Consider the following 26,413-nt stretch of genomic DNA (forward strand, 5'->3'; position numbering starts at 1 on the left):
ATTTCTCTGTGGGAAAAAATAGGCAGACTCATGTCATCTTGTGTGTTGTCCTGTAGTTTTGTCCTGTGCTGGAAAGGTGGGGTGTTCAAATATGAATGTGTTCAAATTATTACTCAAGTCATTTCATTCCCCAAGGGTATACTGAGTGCATTTTTGTTTCCATAATACTTTTTTATTGAAAGTTTTTCAGTTTTACAAACACAACAAACAAACAAACAAACAAAAAACCTTTAACAATGCTCCTCTATTTAGACTGGGTAATCTATTAAAAAGGAATACATTATTTGCATTAAAGTATCAAATTTCTGAGATAAAGAATGATCTTGACAAAAAAAAAGAAATCAAGCATGGAAACTGCATGGTCTGAACCGATCATTCACCTTCTCCTTCAGGCATGTTTAAATTCTTAACATAGTCAATAAAAGGTCGCCATACCTTCTCAAAGACATGCTTTTTTGATTTCAGTATATATGTTTTTTTTGTTTTGTTTGTTTTTTTCAAGAGGAAGGTTTGTTAACATCTGCCTCAACCACTGTCACTTCTGGTCTATGAGTCTTTTTCCATGCCAGTGCAATGCATTTTTGGCATTAAGCAAACTGAGATCTATGAGTATTCCTTCACTTCTGTTGAAGTTATGTTTTTCTGGATACAGACACAACAAAAATAGCTTACAGTTCAAAGTGATGCATTTTGAAATTCATTTTTCAATTATTACCCTCACCTCTTCCCAAAACATTCTAATTTTTCTACATTGCCATAAACAATGAAATAGGGTTCCTTTCAGTTTAAGATGTTCATTTATTGATTTGGATTGAAATCCTGCGCAAGCCATTTCCCACTGTTCCTCTGAAATTTGTTTCCATGTGTTCTTTTCAGACATTAAGTCTCTTCTGTGAATTTTCAGGTGAGAAAAGTGTCAAAAAATTATAAAACTGAAATGATGCCCTTTCTCAGACTGTCCTTTATCAAAATCTTTTCCAATGATGAGTAAGCATGTCTAGTGAGAGCATTATTTTGGCTTGATCTAATAAAATTTCTAAGCAGACGGTATTTAAAAAATTGTGTTCTATTAAGATTAAATTTAATCCTCAGCTCCTCAAAGGACATTATGGTATTTGAGTGTGGCAGAAACAAATCTTGGATCTTTCGAATTTCTTTTAGATACCATAGTTTAAATGCTGCATCATATTTAAACTGTTCTACAACATTAAATTGGGAGCTGGATGTTTTCTCTGAGTCGCATTTAGCATTAGTATTCAAGATTTTGTTTTGTTTATTTTATATCCCGATATATCACCAACCTTATTTATTAGATGTAACAAGGTTGGGATAGATTTTTTTATAATTTGATAAGAAAAGAATTATGTCGTCAGCATACAGTGAGATTCTGTGTTTTGTTGGTCCTACTTTTATTCCATATAAATGTGGGTGTAAGTGTTGATTTTGAGATATTCCTATTTGTTAGGATTTCTGCTGTGGCATTCATATATATTATCTGGACCCATTGTATGAAATTGTTTCCAAGCCCAAACCATGGTAAAAATTTGAAGAGATAAAGCCACTCGACCCTGTCAAAGGCCTTTTCCACGTGTAATGATAGGAGATCTGTATCCGGTGTTTCTTTATTGAAATGAATAACGTTAAACACTCTTCTTACATTATGAAATCCTTGTCTTCCCATTACAAAGCCATTCTGGTCTCGGTTAATAATATTTGGTAATATATCTTGTAGGCGATGTGCTAAGATTTTACAAAGTATTTTAAGATCAGAGTTTAATAGGCTTATTGGTCTCATGTTTCACACTTATTGGGGGGTTTACCTGGTTTTGGTAATACTATGATTAAAGCACTATTCATATATAGCCTAGTGGTAAACTACTATTTTGAAATGCTTCTAGTATCATTTCTAAAAGTGTTTTTTATTAATTTATTCTTAAATCTTTTATAAAAGTCAGCTGGAAGACCATCTGGTCCTGGGGCCTCATGTACGAAGAGTGGCGTAGATTTTCCGCTTTTATAGCAATGTGTGCACTGCACAATCCGATTACATTCAGAAAACCATCTCTCGCTGCAGATTGCTCTTTAATGTTGACCTGTTCAGATGCATTGTATGGGAATCTGATATAGGCCTACCTGGCTGACATGCGGATAATTCCGTCCCACACGGCTTGCATGGCTCTGCTCAGGGTCGACCGGCACAGTCCCGATCGGTCGGAGTAATAGTTTTCACATTTATGACAGTTTCCGGTTCGCCCGTGCCTAAAACCCATATACAGTCAATGCTAAAACCGCTACTGGCTCTGGCCTTCTGAAATACGTAACGTAAGGTTAAGCCATCATCTTACTTCCCATCACTGATCAACTGCTGCGGTCGGGTCGCTATGGCCACGTTGCTTGGCAACGCCTGCATACGGGAGATATTAAATAGTGCCCTCACGATTTTAACTCTAAAACACATTAAAGTATTATTAATTGATTAAATATTTCTTTCTTTCGTAAGTGACCATGGTATAAGCGGGATAATGCCCTTCGAGGTGTCCATTAACAGAAATGAATGGACTTCGCCGGACGGTTCACGCCTCAGCGTCGTCCATTCATTTCTGTTAATGGACACCTCGTCGGGCATTATCCCTTACGTAATCAATAACCCTGCTAAAGTTCTTTTGAGAACTTTTCATAAATGATACATGCCAAGTTTAACAGGCTAGGTAGGAGTTGATTTTGCTTTGAGGTGCAATTTTTTCAAAATGGCGGGAAAAAATGGCAGGCGGAAGTGGGCGTGGCCAAATCCATTAGATTCAGGACCAGAGCCATAGAGAGAGTTGCGACACTCCCATAGACCTCCGTTGTAAAAAATGGCGGCGCTTTTAACCGCCTACTTCCGGATTTGAAAATCGGATTAGTTCCTAACACTGTCATTTGGGTGTTGGACCTCATTCACTTACATTGCTGCGCATCGAGTTGTTCCAGAGGTAAATTGCTGTATCAACCTCTTTTGAATTGTCAACTGTCTATATTGTATCAGAGGCCCTTTGCGATGCTTATACTGGTCTTCATTTGTATATGCACAGCGTAATTATTTATATTTTATCTTGGTTGTTTCAACCAATTTTCTAGCATTGCCTGCTAGCCTGCTAATTAGCCATCGCGCGACTTCCCCTGCTGTGAAGGTAGTTCGGTAATGAATCACTACCACCTTTATAGCAACTTTTATTTAATTGAATTTTGGGATACACTAACTTTTCATTATGTGACGTGTTGGCTGTACTTAATTTGTTGTACTGACAACTCTGTACACTAACCAAGAGGCATAGAGAAAAATCTTCGCTCTGCACTTACCTATAGACCCAAACGTAAAAGCGTAAATTCATTTTTATTCTGTTGTAGTTTTGATAATATGTGCATGGCTTAATCTTAAAATATACATTCTAGTCTTAACATGATCATGTTTCACGTTGTGGTCCTGGGGGTGGCCACTCATCAGAAGAAGTGAGCTAGCTTCTAGGCGAATTCTGAACGGACCGCCATGGCAGACCTCTTTGCGTTATCACGAAGGTAGGCTAATAGCTGAATCGGAATTTATAAGCAAAATCACGGGACTCAATAGCCTAATACAGCCCAGTTGTGCTCAAATGAATATCATGAGACGTCTACCATCAGATGAATATGGAAAAGTTAAGTTAGAGCCTCTAAAGCCAGTGCTACTACCCATGCAAACATGAACACTAAGCTCTTCCCTCCAAAAATGTAGCCTAAACCTTATCTAAGTAATATAAGTTTTTCGTTGTCACCCTGCCTCTCCAAATGCAAAACTGACATTAACAAAAATGCAATAATGTAATAACAGCTGAAAAAGTACTTGGGTGTGTTTTATTTTATATTTACCGTTCAATAATGCAATCGCTGCTGTCTGTCCCATAGAAGAACATGACAGCCAGCGTATGTTTAGGAACTAATTGGGTTTACATGAACCACGTGACAGGCATAGCGGCGACATCAAAGAGTGTCGCAACTCTCTCTCTCTATGGCTCTGTTCAGGACTATATAAGGCAGGGATGGCCAACTTAAATGATGGAGGTGGCCACAATTTTTCATCGACACTACCAGAGGGCTGCATAGGACCGCACACTTAACCAGATATGATAAAACTGTCATTATATATAAACACACATATATATATATATATATATGTGTGTGTGTGTGTGTGTGTGTGTGTGTGTGTGTGTGTTTATTGAAGCAAACAAAAAATAACCACTTACTGTTATTTATTTTTTGAAAATAAAACATACAAATCACCATCCATCTCAAGGATGGCAGAAAGCTGCAGAACAGCAGAAAAACATTAACTGCATTAATTGCAAGAACTAATTTGTGCATTTTTACGCTGAGAAAGAGTTTAACATTTTCCCTGTATACCCACTCTACCTCACCACTACCAGCAGTGGGCACTGGTAAAAAGTTGCTGTTGTTTGCGTACTTTTGATTTGAGGTCCGCTACGATAGCAGCCCTTGCAGCTTCAGTGTACTTCTCGTATTTAGCTTTGTGCAACGTGTTGTAGCGGCAACTTAAATTGAAATCTTTCATGGCAGATAACGTCTCTAAGCAGACTAAGCACAGATTTGCTTTTACATTCCATGAACAGATATTTTTCTCATTTCATCTGAAACACACACACGATTTTCTCGATCAAGTTTTCCCTCTCCTCCACTCTTAGCCACGGCGAAACGCCTCTTCTTCACTAGTGGAGAACACGCAGTGGAAGCGTGTATGAGGCGGTGTCTGCATTAGAGGTGCTATCTAGTGGCCAACTGTGTCATTACAACTGATTCAGTGCCACAGAAGACACATTTTTATAATTTTCAAAAATTAATCTAAGGGCCACTTCGAGTGAGGTCGCGGGCCGTGTGCGGCCCCCGGGCCGCCAGTTGCCAATCCCTGATATAAGGAATCAGAGGGAGAAAGAATTTGGTTTCTAGGGCACACGGTTCTTCAGATATGAGCCAAAATGTAAACTGGCATAGTGCCACCTAGCTGCAAGCATGTGTATTGACACCTTAGCAAAGTGACATGCTAGGACTTCTACGAAGTAACCAGGTTTGATGCCTTTCGCCCTTGCAGACACTTCAGCTAGGCATACGCAGAAAAAAATAAATCATTATAATAACAATCAGAAGAAGAAGAAAAAACGCAACAAAATCAATAGGGTTCCTGCAACTTCGTTTGTATGGACCCCTAATAACAATAAGAAATCGCAACAAAATCAATAGGGACCCCTAAATCATTCCCAACTGGACCTAACCAGCCCACATGAACATTTTTTCCCTATCCTGAGGCTCTTACTATGACATAATGATGCTTTATTTGTAAAAATTAGGTAAGTTCCTTCTCTATAGACACCCACACTGGAGCTTGGTCAGCTGTCATGTATAGTCTTGACAACTTAAGACAGAAAGCATACTAATACCAGGCTATGTGGGGTAGGCCCAGGACACCGTCCTCGATTTTTTAGTTTTTTCCCACCCACAGAAAGCTGTACACAGCGTCATTATAATTTGATAATGCACTGTGTGGCAAGTCTAATTTTGGGAACTATTATCATCTTCACAATATTAATTTTACCCAAAAGTAAAAAAAAAAGTATCGAACCGTGGAGTGATCTTGATACCCAAATACGTCAGGCCAGAGGGCTGCCATGAAAATTGCCATCTCAACACTCGGTGGACAGACTCTCGATAGTATTGCTTCAGACTTCGACCAGTTTATTTTGTAACCAGAGACACATGAAAAAGAGCCAAAGTGAGGATGTGAAGTTGCCGATGTGCCTCTGCATAGTAACAAAATATCTTCCACGTACAAACGCAATTTATGCACCTTGCCACCAGCATTAATAGCGACCATATTATTTTGCCTGATTGCAATTGCTAATGGTTCAAGGACCTGCTTAGGTTGTCCGAAGACGTCCTATTCTTAATAAAACGCACTTGATCTGGGTGAATGAGTTTTGGTAAAAAGACCTACAGTCTAAATGCCAAAATCTTGGAGAGCAGCTTAGCATCAACATTAGTGATACAGGGCGGTAGTTATTTAAGTTATATAGCTGTCTGCATACTATCTGGGAAAGAACCTTTGTCTCAGGCATCTTTATAGACTCTAAGCAGTTTTGGAGCAAGAAGATCAGACTCCTCAGGGTTATTTAATTTTCAGCCCGTTTCCCATTTGCCCTTTCTCTCTGAAGTTTTAGCAAAAGTTGTTTCTATACAGTTACAGCCTTTACTGGAAAATAAGTCTGTTCTTCAGAAATTTCAGTCTGGGTTTAGGCCTCCTCATAGCACTGAGTCTGCATTGTTAAAGGTGCACAATGATATTGCGCTGCCTGTTGATGCCAAGTGCCCTGTTGCATTAGTGCTGTTGGATCTCACAGTAGCCTTTGACACAGTGGACCATACAGTCCTCCTGTCACTCCTGAAGTACTATGTTGGCATCCATGGCACTGCACTTAAGTGTCATACCTGTCCAATAGAACCTTTTCTGTGATGATCGGTAACATGCCATTTAAATAGCTAACATGACATATACTGTTTTTGAGTGCTTTAAAATAAAGTGTGGAACACTAACATTCTGCATTATTCCCTAACTGTACAGAAACTGACAAGAAAATGAATCAATCCTTTGACTTGTATTATGTTTATTGAGTGAAGACTGGGGGGGGGAGACACATTGTGAATGTGGGGGGACAAGGACTGCTGACTTCATGATGCTGCTGCTATGGTGATGGCCTCCGACTTTCCAGTACCCTGTTCTACACAGGAAATATGAACAGAGCCATCCCTGAAACATACAAAAAATAAAATAAACCAGATAAACCAGTAATCACATCAAGTAGTATCATGTACTGATGCTGCAAGGAAGAATACCTCTTCATGGTCACAACAGTGTCGATGTTGTGGGCCTCGTCTTTGGGCTTCAGGTCTTTAAAGACGATCTATATATTGTACAAATACATATACACACACACAAGAAGGCAAACCCAACATTAGATAATACCAGCCAAAAACAGAACATAAAAATCTTTAATAAAGTTAGATAAAACTGCTACAATAATGTGCTACTAATGTGTTAGATTACAACCTCATAAAGCTTATCAAGAGAATGCCAAGAGTGTGCAAACCAGTAATCAAAGCAAAGGGTGGCTATTTTGAAAAATCTAAAATATGAATCATATTTGGAGTCATTTCACACTTTTTTTGTTTACTAGATAATTCCATACGTGTTGATTCATAGTTTTGATGCTTTCAGTGAGAATCTACAATGAACATAAACAGAAAAAAACAGGAGAGGGTGTGTCATACATATATACATATACACACACATACAGTCAGGTCCATAAATATTGGGATATCGACACAATTCTAATCTTTTTGGCTCTATACACCACCACAATGGATTTGAAATGAACTGAACAAGATGTGCTGTAACTGCATACTTTCAGCTTTAATTTGATTTAATTTTAATTTACATCCAAATCAGGTGAATGGTGTACGAATTACAACAGTTTGTATATGTGCCTCCCACTTTTGAAGTTCCATGGCCAGGCGGGTGTTATTCCCTCATTATCCCATTTACAAGGAGCAGATAAAAGGTTCATTTCAAGTGTGCTATTTGCATTTGGAATCAGTTGCTGTCAGCTCTCAATGAGATCCAAAGAGCTGTCACTATCAGTGAAGCAAGCCATCATTAGACTGAAAAATCAAAACAAACCCATCACAGAAGTGTGGCCAAATCAACTGTATGGAATATTCTTAAAAAGAAAGAACCAAGGTTATCATCGTAAACAAAAATGAACGAAATAACGAAAACTAAAATTGGAAAAACAATTTCGTTAACTGAAATAAAAACGAAAATTAAAAGAAAAAAATGATAACTAACTGAAACTGTATTGCGTGTTTAGAAAACGAACTAAAACGAATTGAAATTATAGATATAATTCCCTTCGTTTTCGTCTCTATGATATATGATCGATTTATTCCACTCTGTCAGTTCTACGCCAGTTGGCGGCAGCAGCACCTTACTGCACCTCACGGTCCGTGACGTCACCTGGCAGCACCATGGCAGTTGCAGCAAAAGCTGGGAGGAAGCGGCAATGTCCTGTATGGGACTTTTTTGAATATGACGACGAGAAAGACAAATGCAAGTGTCTTGTAGTGGAAACAGACTGTGACAAAATATGTCTTGCTTCTCAAGGGGAAAAACTCCACGAATCTCAAAGTCCATTTAAGAAGCTCACACAAGGCGGCTAATGTCGAGTACCAAAACAAGGTAGCCTCCATGAGTCCACCACCGCCGCCCCCCGAAAGAGAAGGATTAAAGGAATAGTTCATCCAAAAATAGAAAGTCATTAACTCGCCCTCATTTTTTAAACGTATCTTTTGTTGAATTTTATTATACAATACTCACTCTGACCTTTTTGAACCCTGCACCTGACAAATACTTATATCCCACTTTATATCAGGTAAGGTTATAACACTATCTAGCCTACTCTTTGATTTTACAGGAAAGCCTTGTTTACATTAGTGATTGTATGATTTAGAATAATAATCAAATGCAGCTAAAGTTTGATAAGCTGGCGTTAGATTTGTCTAGTAGCTTGCTAGACTAAACAAACATGTTGCGTTTTATTTTAATAATAAATTTTTCACTTCTCTATATTAAAGCTGAAGAGGATATCCCAGTTCCAAAGTGAGAGTACGATGATCTGAACCTGAGATACAGTCAACTTCAGGAGGACTGTCAACCTGCGACAGGAGTTTGACACACGAGCAGAAAATTAAGCTAGACCGAGGGAGGCCGAATTTGTGCGATACGTCATCAAAGCTTGCAAAAACAGAATTTATATACATATCTTTAAAACTATGAATGCCTTGTCTCTAAAAACACACTGTTTTTGATAGTAAAATAAGAGTAAAAGGTTAAAAAAAAAAAAAAAAGGGATTTGCAAAAACTATAATGGAAAAAACAGAACTACCAAAAATTGAAACGGATAAAACGGAATTCCCAAATATTAAAATGGAAAAAACGGAATTTGGGAAAAAATAAAACGGATTTTATAGGGCCCTATACATCGCATACTGTCGTTAGCTAGCAGCTCTTCGCAAATAACACACTGTGGCAGCGGAGCATCGTTGGGTCCAATGCATGAAAACCCAAACTTTAAATAATCAGGGTCATACTTCCTCCGTTTTCTGCTCTCCTCTGTGTCCACTCTCACTTTCACCCTAGGTACTAAAAATCAATCAATTTTGCCCCGCTGTAGTTAGCTAACCAAATGATACACTTTTTTGTATTTTTTCTCGCGCTGCGCCTCCCCTGAAGTCCTCTGGCGCCCCCCAGGGAAGGCGCGCCTCACACTTTGAAAACCGCTGTTTTAGGACACCACACTTTTTCCATTTTTTTTTACTGAAAATTATTCGGTTTAGTGTCTCATTGCACTCTGAAATGAAAGCATAGAACAAATAAGCAATTTGAGTTGAAAAAGAAATCATGGAATACGCTTATAGACCAAAATGTATTCTGAACTTTTGATTCATCAAAGTAGCCACCTTTGGCAGATATAACAGCTGAACACACTCGTGGCATTCTTTCTACAATAGAAATAGAATATTCTTCAGAAAGTTCTTCCCAAGTCTGTTGCAGAAGTTCCCATAAATGTGTGGCACTTGAAAGTTGCTTGGCTTTCACTCTTGCTGTAGGATGAACCTCTGACCAACTACGTGCATACCAGAGGGTATTGCATGGCACTGCAGAATGCTGTGGTAGCCCAGGTGAGCCTCTTTGTCTTATTCCGACATCTTAGCAATGGCTTTCTTGCTGCAACTCGTCCTGTCAAACCTGCAGCTTGAAGTCTTCTCTTCACAGTTGAAACTGAGACTTGCTTACTACGACCACTATTAAGCTGTGCTTGAAGCTGTTGTCCTGTGAGCCGCCTATCACGCAAGCTGTTAACTCTCAGAAACTTGTCCTCTGATCCAGTTGTGGCTTTGGGTCTGCCAGACCTCTTCCTGTCAGAGTTTCCCCCAGTTTCTGAGTGCTTTGATGGTGAAGAAAACTGTACTCACTGACACCTTGACTTTCTTTGCATTTTCCCTGTAGGAAAGACCTACATTTTTAAGTGTTGTGATGGTCTGTCTCTCTTCTATTGTTAATTGCCTTTTTCTCACCATTTTTGTAGCAACACACTACTTTCTACAGTACAATACTGTTCACCTGATGCTCATGAGGGTCGGGTACCACAGTGTGTTCCAACACTGCTTTTATGCAGACAGAGGGGGCTGTAAGTAACCAAGAAAAGTTGGAACACCTGTAGGAATTAGTAGCACCAGCTTTCAAGGCTGGTTCAACCTTCATTGCTGCAGAACAGCTTTAAATTGTTAACCCACTTTGTGTTCCCTGAAAGAGGCCTTTTCGTATAATTCTGAAAAAATTTTTTAGTTTTGGGTAACCATACCTTTTTTTTTTTTGCCTGTTCAGTACTTACCTTGGTACCATTTCAAGCTATTCATTAGACTTGCACGACTTGAATTGCAGTAAATAACTGGAAAAAAAAGGGGGTTCTAAAACTTTTGACCAAGCTCACTGATTAAGCAAGTAATGAGAACAATCTGTGACTTTTTGAGCTTTTTCTACATTTAGTAGGGTGTGTGGCATACCTGCCAGCTCAGAAAAGCTGATAAAAAGCCATGCAGTCAGTTTGCTATGAGTCGTCTGAGGGTGAAAATGTGGCCTTCAGTGAGCTGTTTCAAATTTGACTCACTGTAACTAGTTTGATTTACCCTGTCAGTCAATAGTCCCTACACGGACCTACCTCCTCCTTCTGTGTTCAAAGCGACGCCCCTAGCAAAGCCACATTTCCTTTCAGCAAGCATTGTATATACATCAACAATGAAGTGGTCCTAGCATGTAAGCTGCTCTGTGCTCACAAGCAAAAACTTGTGGGTGTGTTCCAAACACTTTTCTCTGGACTGTTTTACCAACTGGGGTCAATACTCCCTACTTTTCAAAAGACATTGTGAGATTAATAGTCCACATTATTGTTTCCTACAGTTATCTTTATGAATTCACCGTTATCAACACTCTATATGGAGAGCAGAGCTAACCATGGGGCATTAGTTAGCATGCTAAGGCTGTGTAAAACATGCTGCTATTATTTGGCTAATAACAGTACATACAGACAATACTTTCAGTGTGTCTGTATGTTCGTATGTATGACTGGTGTTTAGCTGTAGTGGTGTTGTCATTTATATTTTAGTAAGGTTTCTGTTTGCCGTGTGTGCTACTCTGGAATAGTAGGCCAACCCATTTAGCTCGTTGTTTTGTTTTTCCAGGGCTATCTGACCAAGGGGAGTGATGTGTCAGATGGCCTGGCCTAGACTGAAAACTATGCTGGGCAATTACTGCACAAATTGAGAGAATGCTTAAGACATCAGACAATATTCAAACTAATCTAAAGAACAAACTTTCTGTGTGCGTGTACTTTATTACTTTTCAAATAAATGTGTATGAATATACAGTACAAGATGGTCTGTTTAATGGTGTACAAAAGTAAATGTTGGCAACCGCTAATTTGTGGAACTACTGTTGTTTAGAATATTTAATTAGACTGATGTAAATAACACTGTGCCCCAACACAACCACTGTCACTTTGAAGTATAACATTGTGGTCAAACAACTGTTGCCACCTATGGGAAGTTTAATGGTCCTACTCAGCCAACAGTAAGAAACAGTATTAGTAGTTTGATAGTTGTTCCAGTGTTTGTGCTTTATACCTTAGACAGCTTCTCCGGATGCTCGCTGACAAATCTCTGGTATATCTCCAAACAGAGGGAGGACACTTTCCCCTCTCCACTGAGGATGTGATGTCTGCGGGCAGGGAGGGGCGTACCCGATGGAAGGAGAACAGTGAAAATCTCAGCTCCAGATTCATCCACCTCCTGCAACATCCAAACATCACTGCATAATTCAACTTCTTACTGTTGAAAATGATACATTGTATGTTTCCGAATGGGAAATATACCTTAACTAGTAAGTCAGTGGCCGAAACATCCACTACAACAGACTCTTCCTCAGGGGTGATGCCATCTCTGCCAGCAAGTAATCCTGCTTCCAAGGCTGCTCCCACAGCAATAACCTCATCAGGAGGTGCTGAGCTGAGAAGGTCCACATCAGGAAATATATCACGCATCATTTGCTGGAGACGAGGGATCCTAGATGAGCCACCGCAAAGAACCACCTAAAACACACACACGCATCACATCAGAAGCAAGTTTCAATTTCAGTTTTTTTATTTTGTTTATATAGCACACAATATTATATAATATTATGGCAGGTGCCAGAGTCTAATTTACTCCACCATGGTCTCATAATGACTTGGAAATATTTTTGCATTTATTTTTCAAACAATTCTGTGCTTGAGCTGTTTTTCCTATTGCTCCCAAAAGCATCTCTCTCTCCCTCCCCTTTCCAAAGACAATTCATACACTGTACAAATTATTTTTAATAGCATAATTATGGGCTTTTATTAAGACAGTAGAATCCTGTCCTGCTTCAGGACGGCCAGGTAGTGAGAGAGAGAGAAGAGAGCAGAAGGAGAAACAAGATGAATTTACACTATGTATCTGAATAAAGCACACATGCATCATATAAACCTAAAACAAACAGCAGTACAAGACACACTGGAATGGATAACTATAACCACTGTTTATTACTAGTTGATGAAAGGATTTTATGTTGTTCGAGCTATTAGAGCTGTTAGAGCTTTGGACAAGCTCACTCTAAATTCAGACCTAATAATTACAACAACTATGCATAATTACAATTTGTTCTTTCACACTTCATACCTTTTTAACGTTGACGGCAGAAAGTCCGGCCTCCTCCAGCAAAGGTCGAATTGGCTGGATGCTTTTGTTGAAGAGTGAGGAGCAGAGCAGCTCGAATCGCGCTCTGAGAACACAGTGAACACACAAACAATGTTTAATTCAAAAGATCATTAATCTGGACCGGCCCACTGTTGTGTCGATTATTTGTCTTCTTTTGAATAAATTAATATTTTTATAAAAATTGGAAGTTTGATGATTTAACCCATTCAGACCGGATCGCGCATCTATGCGTAGTTACCTTTAAGACCGGCAAACGCGTCATTTTGAGCGTTGTCGTCTTTTTCGAGGCACATGGCCAATTATATGCACTGTGATTGGCTGAAATATTCTTGGGGTGAGTGACAGAGATGCTTAGGGATTTTTTTTAAACTCATGTGACTAATAAAACGCTTTGTGATTGGTCGAAATAAGCCTACACGTGGAGTATGTTTTGGTCGAAAATTTTAAACACCGTGCTAGCGATCCGTCACGGCTGACTCAAGTGAAGGAAGTGATATTGACGAAGTAATTGGAAAAATAGATCTTTACTGATTTTCAAAATTTAAAAAATGTTTGGTGTTTATTGGTTTTTTAAAAAAATGCATTTGAAGATTATGCCCTAGCAAGTCAGTCAAGTTGAAAGCCAAAGAAGTAAGCTGTCAAATGCTTTTTATCTCATGTTTTTATCTGCTACAGAGCCTGAGAAATTAAGGTTTTAGTAAGCGTTGACATATTTTGAAAAACCTCAGGTTTTGAGAGGGGGTTTACAGAAGAGTATTTAGGCCTGAATGGGTTAACTGAAATATTTCAACTCAAAAAAATATATATATATGAATCTATTACTCAACACGGTCATTTTAGTTTCCATCATGTTTCACCTTAGTAAAACTCCTGTGAATCCTAGTAATTTCAAGTGAAGCCACATTAATATAATTTTCATTCTCATAAAAACATATGGCTATTACCATCTATGAGCTCACATTGTATATTATTCTAAGCAAATACCTAACAGTAATGATATCCTTTCCTAATTCCAGTATTTTAAAATCAATTGCAAAAAAAGGGTCTTAATTATCCTTCACTTCACCAGCTAGAGGATGAGGACTTTTCATAAAGACAAGGTCTCCTGCAGACAGTGAACATCCTTTTGACTGGTAACAAATAGATTAACATCACCAGGTTCTGTTGTGTCATATAAAACATGTCTTATCAAATCAGCTCACCTTGAGACACTGCATTCAAAGTCAATGCCATCATGCAGGGAGTCAACAAAGCAGTTGGCTGATCCCAAGGAGGACAGAGTGTGCTTGGCCATATCTGCGCTGTTCATTAGCTTCAGCATTGCCCGAGCATTGCTGCTCACATCGTGCTTAAACGTGCTGCAAAATATAAACAGCTCAATTAAACAACAAGGACTGAAAGGACTCAAATATAGTAAGTTTGCAAGTACACTACTCACAATAAGTTAGGGACATTGTGAGAGACTCAGTGGATGTCATACATACGGTGTTTGTTTCATTTCAGAGATTTTTGGGATAGGGAGGCAATTGCATTGGGGTGATAGACGCACCTCATTTTGTGTTTTCCACGTAATGGTCTCACTGTGTACAGTGTGCCTTACATATTGGGGCCAATACCAAAAAATACTAAAAGACAACCCTTTTCAATGTGGCATCAATTTCAACATTCTGTGGGTATAAAAAGCTGGTATTGTCAGTAAGTCATTCCAAGTTCATCATTTAAACAGCCATGAACACACAACGCCACTTAATGGCCATAGCGCGCCTTCAGGTCAGTGGCAGGCAGTCAGATGTTGCTCGTGAACTTGGTGTGTCTCAAAGTGTCATCAGCAGACTTACATCAAGACACAGAACTACTGGCAGAGTTTGTGACAGACCCAGGAGTGGAGCCTCACGAGTGACAGACCACAATGATGACCAGTACGTAAGGACCTATGCACTCAGACATCGTTATGCAACTGCCACACAGCTGCAGGCCCGTTTATGAGATGTGACTATAAAGTCTTTTTGACATTATAGTCAAAAAGATTAGACGGAATTAGTGTTTATTTATCGTCATTTTTATTGTTACTGTGATAAATACCAGAAATTTATAAAAAAAATTTAGTCCATATCGCCCATCCCTACAGACAAGTACTGTTCTCCTGGCAACCAGCAATCCCAGATTCGTCCATCAGATTGCTAGATAGAGAAGTGGGACTTGTCACTCCGGAGAAAGCGTCTCCACTGCTCTAAAGTCCAGTGGTAGTGTGCTTTATACCACTACATCCAACGCTTTGCATTGCACTTGGTGATGTATGGCTTAGACGCAGCTGCTCGGCCATTCAAATCCATTCCATGAAGCTCTCTACGCATTGTCCTTGAGCTAATCTGAAGGCCACATGAAGTTTGGAGGTCAGTAGCAATTGACTCAGCAGAAAGTTGGCGACCTCTGCACACTATGCGCCTCAGCATCCTCTGATCCCACTCAGTTATTTTACGTGGCCTGCCACTTCATGGCCGAGTTGCTATTGTTCCCAGTCGCTTCCACTTTGTTACAATACCACTGACAGTTGACTGTAGAATATTTAGCAGTGAGGAAATTTCTTGACTGGACTTGCTGCACAGGTAGCATCATATCACAGCACCACCCTGGAATTCACTCGGCTCCTGAGAGCAACCCAATTCTTCACAAATTTTGTAGAGCAGTCTGCACGCTGAGGTGATTGATTTTGTAAACCTGTGGCCATGGAAGTGATTGGAACACCTGAATCCAATTATTTGGATGGGTGAGTGAATCCTTTTGGCAATACAGTGCATGTCCCATCTCCCGCCAGCAGGTAACGCAGAGAACTAGGGGCCTGAACACAAAAGGCCAAGATTGCAAAACTTGCCCTTGTTTCATGAGAATTCCTGCAATAGACATGTACATGAACAGCTCCCCTGATGCTCAGGTGCCAAGATAAAGTCAGGCTGGCAAGAAGAAATGGGGCTAAATGACATGAACAGCACCATTTTTGGTCCGGAGAGGCTGCTGCGTACATGTGGCACAATTTTTTGAAACAAAGTCTCTTTCTACACAAGGTTTGAAATTCAAATAAACAACAAAAATCTAATAGGTCAACAGAACACTGAAAAAAAATGTCCACTTCCAAAACATTGCTATAAAAACTTAGATACATTTTTTTTTCCTGCAAGTCTCTTAAACCACTTCAGCACTTTGAGTAGTTGAGGATTTTAACCCTTTAAATGCCAGTTTGATTACAGGCAAATAGTGGGTAATCTCTGCATTAGTAGGATACCAGACTTGCCACATGTTTTCATTCTGACCCTTTTCTACAGGGAAGAACCTCTTCATCTTGGTTGTCAAAGGAAAGAAAAATTGCTTTGAATTAGACAGGACTCCAGCAAGGCGCATAAATGCATTGTTTTTGTTTTCTCCACAGTGAAGTGCAGTAAGAAGGAGCCCATGTTTTTATTTTCTTGAAAGAGTGCATATATGGCTGTGTGTGTGTGTACGCACACACACCACACACACATGCAGAAAAACTAATGAAATAACATTTTATGCATAGCCCCTACAAATTTGACTATTTTTCTCAAAAATGAAACCCTAATATTGCAAAATGAATGACTAGATTTTGTCATGGCTGTGAGATGACAGAGATTAAAAAAAATGTGATTATAATGGCAGTCAATGGGATATTTTTTATCCTAAATGATTTTAAAATCTGATCTTACATAAAAACTAATAATGCATTCAGGACAATATTTTTGCCAACACTGGTCATATCCAAGACTGATTTGAAATAAATAAATGCCCCACAGCCTCCCAACAACATTTATGACATAACTATTTTTTTATGTTTTCATAAAAAACAACAGTGACTCAACTGGCATTTAAAGGGTTTTTTAAATCCTAAAAATTATTGCATTTTTAGTAGTTTTGTAAAGTGCTGAAGTGGTTTAAGAGATGTATGCAGAATTTAACAGAAAAAATATTACGTTTTTATAGCAGTTTTTTGGAAGTTGACATTTTTGTCTTTAATGACTCAAGAGGGCAGTAAATTAAACTGATGCCTGAGGGTTAAGAATTTTAAGGAAGGGGGAGGGGGGGGGGGGTCATGCAGCATGGCACACCCAAATTACACACAAGTTATTCCACAAAAGAATGGTTAAAGAAGAATAAAATGAATGTTTTGAAAAGGCCAAGTCTAAGTGCCAAACTAAATATAGTTATATACGGTTACACAGTGTAAAGAGAACTTTAAAAAGTAGAAATAGACAAAGTACCTACCGTTTAAACTCTGATACAAGGTGGTTGGCCAAGGCCTGTGTGAAACTCTCTCCTCCGATGCTGTGATCAGTGTGAGTGTTCAAAACCCGGAACATTCCTCCATTGACCTGCAGCACTGTGACACTCAGAGACGTCCCACCCAACTTATACACCAGGACGTGGCTGTTAACACAGTGCACACCTGGAATCAATTCTAACGCCAATGCTATAATAAGTGCAGATGGTGATGGAAAAAGAAAACTCCAGGAGGCTAAAATTTTGATCACAGAATCTGCCAGTAAGTCTTCAAACTGTCGGGTTATTGCTACATTAAGAAACAGTACAACAATTCAAACTGCATGGGAACCAGGAAAAAAAACATTGCCATCCAATGAAGAGCGGTTGAAAATAATTGAATGAAAAATAAGTGTCTACGCTGGTTAAATCTCAACTCAAAACTCTGCCTCTCTTACTAAGCCACCTGTATAAAGTTCCGTTTGCATTTTCATTAATGAACAATTCTTTCACTTCCAAGTGAAGACCAACATAAACAAATTTCTAAAAAAGCTAAATGTATTGTGTACATTAAAATATATTGTGTCAGTATCATGTTGCTTTTTTTTTTTTCTTTAGCACTGCACCTCTTTCCAGAAGAGCACTCTTGTCCGATGTCATAGGCCAACAAAGCAGCAGCAGGCTCATGGATTAGTCTCAGTACACGGAACCCTGCAGCTTCAGCAGCCTCCCTACACAAAATAAATACAAAATGGCACAATTGATTTAAAATGCAAACGAAAGATTAAGAGTAATATCAAATTGGTTCAACTGCAATGAGTATACCTCAGAGCCTGCTTCTGAGCATGTGCAAACTCAAAAGGGACAGTAATGACCGCATCACTGACATCAGAACCTAGAGCTGACTGAGCCGTTTCTGTAAAAAAATGGGAATGATTAGTCCACTCATTGTTTATTTTCAAAGTGCATGTATGTGTTATGCCAACTACCTTTCATTTTGTGAAAGATGAGTTTTGCAATACCCTCTGGAGCAACATACTCTGGGTGTTCTCCTGCTGTGATCTCATAATGAGGCTTATCTTCTCTGTTGACAACCTGAACACAGCAAACACTGCTCAGGTGGATTCATGGTTTTGTCAGTACAATCAATTAAATTCAAATTTAAAACCAAAGTCCTATTCAAACTGTATATAGTTCTCTAGGGGTGGTAAAGGGATCTTAACATTAGATATCAGTAACTTTAATATTTTTATTGCAATCAGTAATAATAACTATAGAAGAAATTGCAGCCAATGCAATGTTACATTATATGAAAACTGCACACTACACGTTTCCCTTGAGAATATTAAATCAAAAATATAAACCAACTAGCCATAACATTATGACCAGTGACAGGTTCATTGAATAACAGATTTTCTCATCATCAATGCACTATTCAGCGGGTGGGATATATTAGGCTAATTGCTGAAAAGGTTATTGCTAGTTCTGAAAGAAAGCTTCAGAGTGTTGTTGACCTGGTCTGCAAATATCCAGATCTCAATCCATTCAAGCATCTGTGGGATATGCTGGACAAACAAGTCCAATCCATAAAGACTCCACTTTACAATTGGCATGACTCAGAGATATGCTGCTAACATCAGCACACCTTCAGAAGTCTAGTGGAATCCATGCCTCAATGGGTAAGGGCAGAAGGGCAGGTGGTCATGATGTTATGGCTTATCGGTGTATGAGCCGAATAATTCAAATCAAGGTCAGTAAAGGAAATAAAATATAATGCTGTGAAACTACAAAACAAAAATAAAACCCAAATACATCCAAATAGAAACACTGAGTTTTCTTGTGTTAAAATAAATAAATAAATAAATAAATAAAAACTTACATGACACTTGGATTCTGTTTTGTGAGTTTGTGTTTCTGGATCATCAAATCTACCCATCAAGAAATAAAGAAAAAGAAAAAAGACAAGTCACTCAGAACAACATATTTCACACTGCAGTACAGCAAACTTATTAAACTTCTATTATTATTCCTTATTACATATAAGGAATAATAATAGCAGTTTAATACTTTTCCTTATTATTACATATAAGGAATAATAATAGCAGTTTAATAAGTTTGCTGATGTTCCTTTTTCCTAACTGAAATGAGCACGTAATTCAAGAGTCGGCCATTAATTATAAGGTATATGCAATTTTGGCAATCAGCATTTGGGTTAACAACTATTTTGAAACAACTGCTACATAAGCAAGAGCTCCAGCACCAATGCACTATTAATATACAATATAGTATACTAAATTGGGCTTGGTATCCTTACCGATTTCCCAATTTGACTGGATTCAATATTGATATTTAGAGATGATTCAGTTGCCAAATTTTGCTTACTTACAGAAGAGAATTTCGTAAAAATAATGTCACTGGACAAATTTTACCTCTACGTGGCACATCTTCTGCTATACATTTTTATTCCAAAATACTGCCACCCATTAACTTCAGAGTTGTGGCTTCTGTCATGTTTTGGATCTCTCTCACACATGGATCAATCTTACATGATCAATCTTGCAATTTTAAGTATTTTGCACGCTGGAACTGGGTGAAATTAACAGTTTTCATCACAACAGATTATACCTCTATGCAAATATCAACAAGTGAGCTAAATTAAAACTATAGTGTTTCCTGTAGCTTTACAATTTGCAAACTGCTTTTAAGTATATCACCTTCTTCCCAGCACTTGTTTCACTTTAACAACTGTGTTGGCAGCGTTGCGGATCCGTCCTTGCTTTGCAGCAATACCAACAATCTGTAGAACATCAAACATTTTGTTAGAAAGTGCCTCCCCACTCCCACTGCAGTGTAAGTGTTTTTGGATGATACATGTGGTTGCTTGCTTTAACCAACAAAATCCATGGCTAAACTGGAAAATTTCTTGGTTTGAAGTCTGTACAAAAAAGTTTTTGCAAGCCTTAAACTAAGTTTTGGAAGATTCACATCACAACATTTGCCGACTGCTGCTAATATCTAGTCAAAAGAGATTTATGGGGCACAAAAAGTCAAGTTGATTTATTTTTTTCATTGTATATTTCGATAGCTCACATGAAACATAACCCATCCAAATGAGTTACATTCTCTTTGATGTACATGGGGCGGATAAACTGACCTAAACCTGATAAACACTCATATCCTACACATTAACACTTACATGCATTTTTGAACAGTTTGACAAATTATACATCCATTTACTTAGCTACTTAGTAAACAACATTCTGCTGGTGTATTTATTTGCACTAGTCTCTGATGAGTGTAGCAATGTTTTATGTTCTCTCTGGGGTTTTCTCCTGGTACTCTAGCAGCTGTCAATCAATAAAAATATTTAATCATGATTGTTCATGGTTTACCCATGATTAATGACATGTTTTTATCCGTTCTAAATGTTAATTAAGTTAAAGGGATATTTTTCGTGCTTTAAATACTCTCAACATCGGAGTGGACAAATAAGTTTTCTGCATGCAACTTATTAATTATTATAGCAATCAATGACAAATACAGTCCTCCTCCCAAATACAGAATAATACAAAATACAAAAAGCTAAGGGTTGGTATGCCAATGGTATTAAAGGGGAACTACTGTTTTTTTTTTTAATTATTATTTTTTTATTTTATTTTACCCATATAACTGTGGTGTAATTTTTTGTCATTCTGACAATATTTACATCTGCGTATGTCCATATAGTGGGAGTGACTGGGGCACCGCAACGCAGCCTCTAAATAACACATTATCTGCTACGAAACTTGTTCATTTCACCAGTATTTTGTGATGATACGCTAATGCTATTCCCATTGAGTCCGGAGTTATCATCCGGGGTCTGTAGATTGACCTACTAACCTCTGACCTGGATGATAATAATAATAATAATACATTTTATTTAAAGAAGCGCCTTTCAAGGTACCCAAGGACACTGTACAAAGTAGGTATAGGCAAGGAACACAAAACACAAAACACCCCCAGACACAAAAACACCCCCAGACACACACAACAGTACACTGAGCACAAAGCGAGGACAGATAAAAACAGGGAAAATAAATAAAATAAAAGAGGCGGTGTAAGTAGAGATCAGGGGGCTGACAGGTAAGCTAAGCTAAAAAGATATGTTTTTAATTGAGTTTTAAAAGTGGACATACATGTATTTTGGCGCATCACGAGTGGCAGGTCATTCCACAGTTTAGGACCTGCCACACTGAAGGCCCTGTCACCCATGGAGCGAAGACGCGTTGTGGGGACTGTTAAAAGACATGCGTCTGTAGAGCGGAGGGTGCGGGATTGCAAGTATGGGGTAAGGAGATCTGATAGGTAAGATGGGGCCAGATTGTGTAGGGATTTGTAGACTAAGAGAAGGATTTTGTATTGAATGCGGTAGTGGACAGGAAGCCAATGCAGGTGCTGGAGGATGGGAGTAATGTGATCCCAGGACCTGGTGCGGGTGAGTAGCCTTGCAGCGGAGTTTTGGACATACTGCAGCCTGTTTAGGGTTTTAGCCGGGATGTCGCACAGTAGAGCATTGCAGTAGTCGAGCCTAGATGTGATGAAGGCATGTATGAGGGTTTCTGCTGTAGATGCGTTAAGGGAGGGCCGGAGTTTGGAGATGCTTTTGAGGTGGAAGAAAGACACCCTGGTGATGCTTTTGATATGTGACTCAAATGAGAGAGTAGGATCAAGGATTACGCCCAGATTCCTAACTTCAGCAGAGGTTGTAGTGAAATAGCCGGGGATAGATAGCTGCAGATGTTCAAGTTTTTTTAGAATGTTAGGGGTGGAAATGAGAATAGCCTCAGTCTTATCTTGGTCTTATGATGTCATCTCTGAGCGCTTGTTTACATGTAACTTGCTACTGCTATATTTTTTTGCAATACGGCTGGATATTTTTCTGATTCTGAGGTTGTGGACGACGACTTTGTTCATGATGGACGTCCTTACCGTTTTGAGCAAGAGTATACGGATGAGGAGCTCGTTGAAAGGAGGATGAGGAGGCAGAGAGAGGAACAGCTGGCCAAGCAACAACAAACCACTGCACATCCGCGAATAGATAACAGGTAACTGCAGACTCAACGGCGAATAGCACTAACGCATCATAACAAACTAGATGATCGCAAGCCATCATAAAGGGGTCCATGCCGTAGCGAAGTCATCCCCGAGCGGGACGCAGAGGCATAAGTCACCAGTAGCGACTCAGTGTTCTTGTAAGGAGTCATCCACAGATTACTGTTGTCAAATGTCAAGCAGTTTACTGTGGTGGTTTGAGATATATAAAGTGGAAGTAGAGCCCCCTACAGCCCGAATTTCACGAAACTTGGCATGATTGTACGCAAGCATATCATAAAGATGGTTGCTACGTTTCATAAGGATTGGGTGAATACTTCAAAAGTTATAGGCCTTAAAGTCAAATGAATGCAAAAATAGCAGAAAGAATTTAGTTTCTAGGGCACACGGTTCTCGAGATATGAGGCAAAACGTAGTGTACTGACACCTTGGCAAAGCAACATGCTAGGACTTCTACCAAGTTACCAATTTTAATACCTTTCCCCGTTGCAGTTTGTCCTGGGCAGACACTTTGGCTACGCAGAAAAAGTTATTTTTTATTATTATTATTATTATTATTATGAAGAAGAATCATAAAAATTGCAACAAAATCAATAGGGTTCCTGCGACTTCGTTTGCATGGACCCCTAAATATTGGTGAAATGAACAAGTTTCGCGGCAGATAATGAGTTATTTAGAGGCTGCGTTGTGGTGCCCCAGTCACTCCCACTTTATGGATATACGTGGATGTGAATATCGTACGAATGACAAAAAATTACACCACAGTTATATGGGTGAGTAAACGATCGTATTTTATGCCAGAAATAAGGTCCTGGTTGTAAAAAAAAAAAAAAAAAAACAGTAGTTCCCCTTCAATAACACATTAAAGCAAAACGGAAACAAACAAGCCATGCCAAATGGTTCTTGACATTAGTTGCATTTACTATTGTTATCTGCATGTGTGTTCACTCCAAGTATTAACAAAAAACAAAACACAAGAAGAAAAATATCCCTTCAAGGTAATACCAATTACTGAATAGCAATTAAGCAGAATGCTTATTGTGTGAATCCAGTTAAAAGCGTAATGATGAAAAAAAAAGTTGACTATCTGGTTTGTCATGGCTTTGCAGTCCAAAGTTCCAGTAACAGTCTGAGGAGTTCCCGTTGTCTGACAGAAGGACACGATTTTGTAATGACTTTGTCAAGTGAATGCTGTCACGGTGTTAGATGCACATTATTTGCCTCTTACTGGTGACTGTATTGATGAAGTTGGACCTGCAACTAGTCACTAAACTTTGCCTTCATATCACTCATGTCTTTTTCTTTCATAAACATGTGTTTGTTGTTTGGTTACAAACATGTGGTAGGATAGTTGTGCAGGTTCTTCTTATCCATTATCTTCTTACACACCCCCGTTAATTTAGGTTTCAGTATAATTCAGTTTTATTTATATAGCATCAATTACAATACAAATTGTCTCAAGACACTTAACAAAGCCAAGCCTGAGTTTCAAATGTCAAAATAAAATGCCTGTAATTGTTACAACATTCTAACTCTGATGTCCCTGGCAACCCAGAGATCCCTTCAACTCAGGGATGTAACAATAACCAAATAAGCCAAACAAGTATGTTTTTGGACTGTGGGTGGAACCCAGAGCACCTTGAAAAAAATAAATAAAAAAATACAATCATATAGGCAACACGCAAACTTATGACAAATGCCATGGCAATAAATAGAATTAACTTACAGAAATAGTACTGTGCAGTTTTATTAAAAGTTCACAGAACATGGTCTGTAGAATTACTGTCATTTCAGCGCAAAAAGCACAGCTAAAAATTTCCATTTAAAGATGCAACCTCCTCTTACACACATAGTTTCTTACAAAAAAAAAAAAAAAACTGTGTCAAAATTGACTGCAGTCTGGAATCCTGGTTGGGCTTTCATTTTGACCCCAAGCTGTTAGTCGTTTGGTCTCAATCAATTAAAAATGATGCCAGTTGTGGATGAGGTTCCTTTTATCCACATGGACTAAACGGCAACTGACAATATTTCCTAAAATAACTGTTTTGGTTGATCCGTTTTCAATTATCCTAATTTAACACAACCTCAGTTCATGGACTAGACTCAATCTTCTAAATCTGTTGTATTAACAAGGATAAACAAATTCTCCACTTTACAAAAACCCAAAACACAAGAAGGCCCGTAAGGTCCACAATTTTATCTTTAAGGCAAACCAACTCAAAACCAACAAAAGGGTCCATCTAACCAATCGGGCAGTTCCTGCTTAGACGTTTGAAAGTGTCTGTAAAGACCCCAAAATCTTGAATATTTCCATTCCTGAACCGTGTTTTACAATTACAATATGTTACATGTTATTTGTTATAAGTTTTAGTCAGAAACAAACACTTAAAAGAATCACATTTTTTAGAAAACTGTGAGGGGCTCAATGTTTTTGCCCCAGTAAAAGTTTTTAAACACGTTTTTAGCATGACCCATAGACCACAACATTAATAGGAACCAGATTCACGCTTTAGGAGTAATATTTTGTATATGACCTGCTCAGTGTCTCTGTAGCCCACCACAGCTGGAGTCACTCTGTCTCCTGCATCATTAGCCACCACGTCAGCCCGTCCATCCTGACAAAGACACACACTCACTTGAAATTAAAAGTTTAAACAGTGTCACATTTCACTTTGCATCATTCGTCCTTGACAAAGCATGGCCATTACAGCCTCAGTATTAAACCAACATAAAACATACAGTATCAGGGGCAGTAGAGGCATATGAACATTCTCCGTTACATAAGATATTACCGTTACTTGCTGGCTTGTGATGGAAATCTTAGTACGAGTCATACAACATATGAAAATCTACTGAGTGTTCTGTGCAAATTCTGTTCCTGTGAGAAAAATAATGTTGGCAGCAGTAAGCAATGAAAATCTGGGAGCAGCTACCTGCACCAATTTGGAACAGTTCCATTTAACGGTTGTGGTAACATAGTGGTTCTACTTATCAGCTCACTGCTCATCATACAAACATGCACCTCCTTTTTATCTTCGCACATCTGTGTACTCCGTGTTGGACTCCCGTGTACTTGTTGTGCCTTTTCTAGAGAATAAACGATCAAACCAATACAATTTGATCTTATGTCTTGTTCATTTGACTCACAATTCAAACAAATTGACAAAAACTGCAGTGACCGGCATCACCTTCCATGGACATATATTCTCATTTGGGTACTCAGCTAAAGCTACATATTTTGAGTCTTTTTGAAACTACTTCTCAGTAGTTGGACTTTTTTTTTTATTTCTATAGTTACTGAAGGGAAGAGTTTTGGTTTCAATTAAAATGCAGCTAATTGAGCGTAAAAGGGAATAATTCCCTCTCTAGCATCGCCACTTGCGTGTCGCTTTGGTTTATCAATACAGTTGTTTTTTTGTGTGTGTGTTTTCATACTGCGGTATTCTATTCTATCTCAGGTTCAAACTGCACAATTTTTTCATCCAATAAATTATTAAAAAAATATTTGATTTGGTTCGCGGCTTGTCATTAAGGGGTGATGGTGGGTTCCGAAGCCAGACCAGTTGAGAACCACTGTTGTAGACTGTACCTCCAAACAGTTTCATCAAATATGTGCGTAATTGTGATTCACACGAGGACCACTGAAAACGACTCACCAGCCATTCAATGAGGCTGGACTCTCAACTGAGTGCCTGCTGAGAAGGCTATGCACCGCTCAAATGTTCTATTGTACAACTTTTATACAGCACTTTATTTAAGGAACCGCACCACATCTTTAGCATTAGCATTTAGATGAACGTTAAGCGGCTGTCATTCTTGTTATACAGAAATTGTACAACAACCGCTATTTCCGTGGGCTTTTCGAGTTAAGCTCAAATCATTGGCTACCTTAACCAACATAAAATGTTATACAGTTTGTTAAAGGCTGCTGGAGTTAAACTACACACAACTCACCTTAAATATCGCCACACAGGCGCACGTGTAACCGAAATGAACCCCAATCGCAGCCATGTTGCGCGGACGCTAACCCTGGTTCTTCTTCTTCTTCTGCTGCTGCTGCTGTTGCTTCTTCTTCTTCTTCTTCTTCTGGGATTCTTTTGCAGTTTCAACACCAAATGATGTG

At 38.7% G+C, this 26,413-nt stretch overlaps 1 protein-coding gene across 1 annotated transcript; it reads right to left on the reverse strand.

Annotated features, from left to right (window-relative positions):
- Positions 1-6,651: 6,651 nt before the first annotated feature.
- On the reverse strand, positions 6,652-26,368 carry hspa14 (heat shock protein 14). The gene is made up of 14 exons (XM_084573408.1): positions 26,245-26,368; positions 24,825-24,905; positions 19,914-19,996; positions 19,079-19,127; positions 18,189-18,294; positions 18,025-18,115; positions 17,826-17,930; positions 17,206-17,367; positions 14,133-14,288; positions 12,892-12,994; positions 12,069-12,284; positions 11,821-11,985; positions 6,916-6,983; positions 6,652-6,829 (listed from the first exon to the last, which is right to left on the reverse strand). Exons 1-14 carry the CDS (start codon positions 26,299-26,301, stop codon positions 6,751-6,753), a joined length of 1,521 nt encoding a protein of 506 aa, XP_084429534.1. The 5' UTR covers positions 26,302-26,368; the 3' UTR covers positions 6,652-6,750.
- Positions 26,369-26,413: the final 45 nt, after the last annotated feature.

The sequence above is a fragment of the Chelon labrosus genome, assembly GCF_963514085.1.
Source record: "Chelon labrosus genome assembly, chromosome: 23".
In the NCBI taxonomy this organism is placed as follows: Eukaryota; Metazoa; Chordata; class Actinopteri; order Mugiliformes; family Mugilidae; genus Chelon; species Chelon labrosus.

Coding starts and splice junctions, on each gene's coding strand:
- hspa14 (XM_084573408.1), bottom strand. CDS start 26,301: ATGGCTGCGATTGGGGTTCATTTCGGTTACACGTGCGCCTGTGTGGCG. Junction 19,997..24,824: donor GCTACAGAGACACTGAGCAG/GTCATATACAAA, acceptor GATGTTCTACAG/ATTGTTGGTATTGCTGCAAA. Junction 12,285..12,891: donor CTGCCGTCAACGTTAAAAAG/GTATGAAGTGTG, acceptor TGTGTGTTTTAG/GTGGTTCTTTGCGGTGGCTC.